The sequence below is a fragment of the Rhagoletis zephyria genome, unplaced genomic scaffold (assembly GCF_001687245.7).
Source record: "Rhagoletis zephyria isolate East Lansing unplaced genomic scaffold, Rhagoletis_zephyria_1.1 Rzeph_scaffold_07877, whole genome shotgun sequence".
NCBI classification, from domain to species: Eukaryota; Metazoa; Arthropoda; class Insecta; order Diptera; family Tephritidae; genus Rhagoletis; species Rhagoletis zephyria.
Window position 1 is genome coordinate 12,491 of NW_016164959.1, and position 7,155 is coordinate 19,645.

At 33.8% G+C, this 7,155-nt stretch overlaps 1 protein-coding gene across 1 annotated transcript; it reads right to left on the bottom strand.

The window, feature by feature from the left end:
• Positions 1-1,180: 1,180 nt before the first annotated feature.
• Positions 1,181-4,150, bottom strand: LOC108374589 (uncharacterized). Its single transcript, XM_017630570.1, has 4 exons — positions 3,881-4,150; positions 1,625-1,735; positions 1,378-1,530; positions 1,181-1,309 (listed from the first exon to the last, which is right to left on the bottom strand). The coding sequence occupies exons 1-4, from the start codon at positions 4,097-4,099 to the stop codon at positions 1,193-1,195; spliced, it is 600 nt and encodes a 199-aa protein (XP_017486059.1). The 5' UTR covers positions 4,100-4,150; the 3' UTR covers positions 1,181-1,192.
• Between the last annotated feature and the right edge of the window lie 3,005 nt (positions 4,151-7,155).

A 7,155-nucleotide genomic window follows, 5' to 3' on the forward strand; every position in this document is an offset into this window, starting at 1 on the left:
AGATTCAATTGAGGTTCTTCGAGTGTAAAAATTAATATAAAAATATGCAAAACTTTGGCTTAAAAGCTCTGGACTTTAAATTTAAAAAGTCGTGGTTATTAAATTCCTGAAATTTGGAAGATTTTTTATTTATTTTTTTTTTTAATTGTAAATTTAATTGGTCAATTTAGCAAACTGATTATTCACATTTCATATTTCTTAAAAAACACTTAAATTACAATATGCTATAACACTTAAAACATCACCTAATTTTATTTGTATCATATTTTTTAGTTCTACATCGATTAGCGCTTTTATCACAGCGAATCTATTACTATTCTATTATCTATTACTTATGCAATATTCATCGAAAATTATGAAAAGCCTAACTACAGTATTTTACACGATATTTACAAAAATATATTATTAATATACAGTGACGGGAAAATAAATAAGGGCGCGCAATTTTAACAACTTTTGGCTATTTTTTTTTGTTCATTTAATGTTTATAATTTCTGTATTAAAGTATAGGTATCGGACAATCAAAATACATGTGCAGAAAAATAAGGAAATTCGACAAAATTTCCAGAAGAATTTCAAATTTTTTATTCACAATTTTTGGGTTGTAGTTTTAAAGCTCATTAATTAGTTTATTAAAGTAGCTAGGACTTAAATATGTACCACTATTTTTTTTTTATTTTGTTTGCCGACGGTTTCGCGCATTTTCTTCCATACAAATTATGTATATATTTTTTTTTTAATCGATGGGCCCTAGCTCGCACTTTATTATTCTTAAATATACTGAGCTAAAAAACTGCATACCCAGATTTTATTTATTAATTCATAATAAAGGGTTTGAAATTTTAGTGAACATTTGTTGAAATTATCCGATTTTTTATAGATCTTGTACAAAGTTTGAATTCTTGACTTACGTGTCTTTTCTAATATAGCGAGCTACACTTTTAAGAAAAAAATAATAATAAACAACAATAGAAACCAAAGAAAAATACCCAACATATTTTAGAATGTCGAATCCTTATTTGTTTGCCCGCGACTGTATGTACATATGTACTTAAAAATATTTGACTGTTATAGAAAAATCACATAGCACAAAAAGAGCTAAGTAGATACATATATAAAAATATGTAAAATCACATCGTCGCAGCTTCTATGACTTTTTTATATTTTTATGCTTAACAAATCAGTTTTTCACTCAACCATTTAAAGCCGTTTTTAAGCCTTTGAGTTTGTTGACCTTCTCCACACCCACACTATTCGCGAATTGCTTGCGTGCTTCCTCCTTATATTCTTGTACGTTGTAGTGCGATTGCTGTGAATAAAAAATTTCGTAAAGATTTATAAATTTGCAAAAAGTTTTGCACCATAGATTTTCTTTACATTAAATGCATCTTGAAATTCAATTTTTGTCAAGCGTTGTAATCCACGAAAGTTTCGTCCTAAAATTCGTCCCAATTCATAGCGTGAGATGCTGAAGGCCTCTGTTGTAGTTGACATCTCGCTGCTGTCAGACTGATCCTCATCGCTGGTTTTCTAAAAGATGAATGCCCAAAAATTAAAAAAAAAAAACATTTTACACATTAATTTATTTATAGTTAGTTAGTACTTTTTATTATATTCAACCTACCGCTGTACTTGTGAGTGGTCGTAAGGTGGCCTTTGGTGGTGCAGGATCACTGAATCCTTCATTCAACAAGTTATATACACCGCTAAGCGTGTCTCTGGTGTCAATGTATTGCTGATATTAAAGAAATGTAAACTAAGTATCAAGTAATCAAACGGTGTCTTGGTATTTGATGAGATGTCTGATGTGGTCATGTGATCATGGTGACACAAATTAAAAAAAAAAAAAACCCGTAGTATTATTCTGCGAAGTGTTTCATGACTCGAATTCTTGTCTAATTAAAGTAAGTAGTGAGGACTAGATATGGATTAGACAAGGACAACAGACTTGAGACACTCAACCGTAGTAAAAGTTTTGCTTCTATTTTTGCAATTTTTAGTTGTGTCGTTATTGCATCGATGTGTCGTGTTTTATATTGATTAGATATGGTAATTATTTTGTAAAGATTCAGAAATTGGACTTAGTGTAAAGAAATATAATTGTCCGATGACATTTGCCCCAAAAACTGTTTGACAAAAGTTTAGAAACAGTTCTGACCGGACCTTTTAGTTTATCTACTTTTATTAAGGACTCTTAAATGAAGTATGCCTCTGAAGCCACAGTTTATTTGAATGATTTTTCAATGCAGCTAAGAAGACTTTGCTACTTTCAGATTTAGCAGGTGTCCTCCACTTTGTACCTTTTGTAATCGGAAGAGCTAGTAAAACCATTTTGCTCAAGCATTGCCATTCCGTCGAACAGCAGGTGGCAATAGAGGTCTTCTAAAGGCCCTTGGCTTTGAGACTTTTCTCCTAAAAATAGTAAAAAAAAGTACATTACATCCCTAGCGGCAAAAATCCTAAGGACAGAGCCTGAAATGACTTTGCTTACACTTTGCGGTGGCAAAATGAAAGAAGCAAAGTTCATGAACGCTGACAAAGGGTCCTTAATACTTACTAGGCCACACTGAGACAGGATAAAGGCCACTGGAGACGCCATAGCATCTCATCTACGTCTGCTCAGCATGGTATTAGATACGAATGAGTTCTGTAAGAGAATAGTGCTACTAGCATTGGACCTGTAAAATGTGTGCGATTAGTCATTCCAAACTTCTAGAAGGCCTCGAGGTTTCCTCTCTCCCACAGTGCCTCAAACGGGGCACAGCGGCTTATCTGAGTGCACGGCAATCGCCTCTTCATGTTCGATAGCAAACACACACCAAAACCAAGAAAAAATGACTTATAAAGTGGTGGTGTGCTCGTCCCACTTATGTTTACACTACGAAACTTGCTCAATCACGTGAAGGAGTTTCCATTATCTCATACTCTGACGATTGTTCGAAAAAGGAAAGGAAAAGAATATTATTAGCAGCACGAAGCCTCACCCTATCCGCTAAAAAATTATTGGCAACCATTTTCACCACTGGACGAAAGAGGTCAGACAACACCTGCTAATTCACGGCTTGCCAATTCTGCGAACAGTGAACAATTCGAAAATTTCTTGGGGTCAGCTACAGTGACCTTCACTCTTAAATCTCCAATAAAGTGGAGAGCCCTAACAAAGTACTAAAATCATTTATCGGCAGCACTTTGTGCAAAAAAGAAACGTTTTTGACAGCATACAAAATAGCGCCTTCGATTTTTGCTCGCAACTTCAGGAGTATTTCGATAACCGGGAATTCTCGATACAATCTCAGCAACCGCACTTCTCCTAATGAACTTCTGGATTTTAAATTTTACTATGAAATTTTTAGTCGCCGGCTACAAAAAGAATACAGTGGACGAAGCTGCCACAGCCACAGTCAACGCCACCTGCCGAGCCTTACCTTATCGGTTTCGACAGTAATACCATTGCCAACTTCACTAACTTCCGACCCCTGAATATCTTTATCGGATTTTAGTCCCCTCCTATTGGAGACGAAGAGTTTCAGCTAACAAGAGCGACCCTTGCTAATCTGGCACAATTACGGACTAGCTGTCGGTAAAATTTCTACTTATTCGGACTAGATCCAGATGCACTAAACGCATGTCCCGTATATAAAGGTTCCGTTTACGACACTAATCACTTCTTCACATGCCCAACTGTCTCCCTTTCGTTCGATCCCGTTGAAACAGCACGTTCAGTGGGCTAACTGTTAAAAGACCTTGACGACAGGGATTAAAGGATTATGCGATTCTCGCAGGGTAAAGTAGACGCTATACTTTTGGATTTCAGCATTCATCAACCAACGATATAACAAACTCAAATGAAGAAAATATTTGCTAAATTATTTATACTTACATCAACAATCAGATTCTTCGTGGTGACCATTTTTTGAAAAAAATCCCAAAAGATGCCACGTTTTGTGCGTGATTTTGGAACATCCTCTGGCGCTATGTTCATTTTACTTGTTTCAGGTATATCGAGTGTCTCAAATGTTTCCAGCGATTGTGTGAAGTTCGTTAAAGTCGCCATGGTGGCCAGAAGGAGGCAGAGATAAAATACTAGCCGCGATGACATTTTGTTAGAATACACCAATTTTAGCACTGTAATGGTACAATTATAAGGGCGTATACAATGATCTTTATATTTGGTAAGCTATATGCATATTTACATACATACATACAATAACCATATTTACAGAATAATGCAACTTAATGTAAAATGGCGATTTAGTAAATTAAATCTGAATAGTGGTAACACTTGTATCATAAAATAAATGTGTTATATTACTCAACGCGCACAAATCGTATTACATTTCAAATAACACACTTGCATTTAGTGTTGCGGTAGTTATAACTACAGTATGGGTAGCAAATAACTATAAGCAACAACAATAATGCTTGATTAAACGTTCGATAAAGCAGTAACTCAGCGCTGCAACTTAATGTGTGGATACAACACAAATATGCTCCGAATTTTTGGTTTACTGTCTGGCCCCTCACCCATTTACCTTGTAATCGTAGCCATTTGCGTGCATTATGCGCCTTCGTGAGCGGCTCATTATTTTGGCATTTGATATGCATACATAAGTGCCATGGTCGGTTATGAGAACATGAGGGGCGCACCAGCTATCAGCAAACATATGATTGTGGGTTAAAATATATATACATACATACGTATGTATGTTTATGTAATTGACTATCAATGAACAATTTTGCCCTTCGCACCACAACCTTTTTGCAGATGTTAAGCAACAACAATAAGCTGGCTAAAACCGGCAAGCTGCAGCGATCAGCAGTCAGTGATAATACATGGAACATCAAGTGGCACATACATACATACATACACAATTTCTACTTCTGATCGTTGGATGAAAGGGGGTAACGAATGAGTTTGTTTTTTACTGTGAAACCTGTCAAAGTCGGAATTGAAAGGAATTCGAATTTTTCTAATCCTTTGTTCGGCTCACATACTTACAGTGATTCAAACAAGTGACCATGTGTTGATTTTTTTTTAATATTCGTAATGTTTTTCGAGCTAATTTTTTTTTGTCATTTTTCTTTAACCAAAACCATATAAATAACATTTTCAATCTTTATAAAAAATTTAAGAAAATTCAACAAATTTTCATTAAAACTTCAACTTTTTCATCTATACCTTTAGAATATTTTTAGGTATGCAGTTTCATAGCATATACAATTTTAGTCTAATGAAGTGCAAGTTTCAAACAGGTTAAAAATACCATTTTTTTAAGAATCTTTTTTTGTGAAATTTTTTTGTACTTTTTTTTCAATATCAAAAATTTCAATTTCAAAAAATCAAAGCCAATTTTTTTATATATTGCACTTGTTATCTACAAAAAAACCCGTAAACGCAGCCTACAAAAAAATTATCAAAAATCTATGCAATTTTTTAGCCGGTTGAAACTTGCACTTCATTAGACTAAAATTTTATATGCTATAAAAATGCCTACCGAAAAACGTTCTAAAGATTCAGAAAGTTGAAATTTTGATGAAATTTTTAAATTTTTTTAAAAAGCTTGAAACTGTGATTTATTTATATGGGTTTGGTTAAAGCTTGGATGGTATTTTTATTGAAAAATCACAAAAAAAATTGGCTTTAAAAACTTTATGAATATTAAAAAAAAAATCAACACTTGCTTGAGTCACTGTATGCATTTGGTTTTAATAGCTCGCATTTAGAGTTGAAAACAGTAAAATTTTAACAAACCAATTAGTTTTTCTTTGAGATATAAAACAGGCCTACCTCTTTCTCTGGTACCACCAGCGGGTTCCGGGTTAAATATTTTAAGAGCTGGCCAGCGCAGTGGCTGAATTTTAATTAAGTTAGTTAGAGGAGTTACTTCGTTTTGTCCTTGTTCACCACCCCAGACCAAGTTGCTTTGCATCTCTAATCCCGAGAAGGCAGAACAGGTCTAATCCTCGTTTTTACCGATACAAAAATAATTGTGATGAACAGACAAAATGAGGCTCGTAAGTCTGCAGAAGACTTTTTGAAAGAAATTCTATCCCTCGATTTTTTAATTTGTATGGCTCTGCTGCGCTCCAGTTTCACTTAAATTCTAGCTGGGTTCACTGTATAGGCTACACACTTACATAGCTACTAAATGTTGAACCCGTGCATACATATGTACATACATGCATACGTGCCACGTGCCGCTATTATCAATCGAGGGAAATCGCTGGTGATTCAGTGAAATTCATGCGTATATATGTATGTATACAAAATTGGTGGGTATGAGCCAACACCGGTAGATAATCGTGCAATTGAGTGCTGGAAATTTGTTGCATTCGCTTGCGTTACAAAACTATATTGACCATCGCCGTAAATTGAATGCATAATTAATCACAATTCATACAAATATGTAAACAAATACGCAATCACGTACACTCATTTAGCCATTTACAAAACTAATTTAAATAAGCATCTCTTATTGCAGTAGGTAATTGAATTAAAAGCGAATTAAAAAGCAAAATTGCAATGGAAAAGTGAGTGTGAATTTTGCTTTGCTATGCGTAATTAATAGTAATTAAGGCAAACACGTAGATATAAATGCGTAAGCCCACGCATAAACGTGCCTACAGCTGCGGTCAATGAATTAGCACAGAAATTCAAAATGATATTGTTTGCAACTTACTTATGTTTACATACATACTTATTTATAATAATTTTGATTTAAGATGTACTTAATTTAATCTTAAACAGAAACCACATAAATAACAGCTTCAAAGTTTGCACAAATTTTCAAAAAATTCATCAAATTCAAAAAATGTTCATAAAAAGTTAAGCTTTTAAATCAGAATCTTTAGAAAATTTTTGGGTATGCATTAAATTTTTGTGTAATAAAAAGCAAGTTTCAAGTCGCTAAAAATTGCCGTTGATTTTTTTTTTGCGGAACGTGTGTTCTTCCATAAAAACTATGCGTTTTATGGAAAAAAATGCGCCACACCTTTCACAAAAATTGCTAGAAAATTGCATACCCGAAATTTTTCTAAAAATTCTGATTAAAAAATTTGAAATTTTGATGAACATTCTTTGAAGTTTGATTATTTTTTTATAAATTTGTAAAAGCTTTGAAATGTTTATTATGTGGTTTCTGTTATAGATTGAAT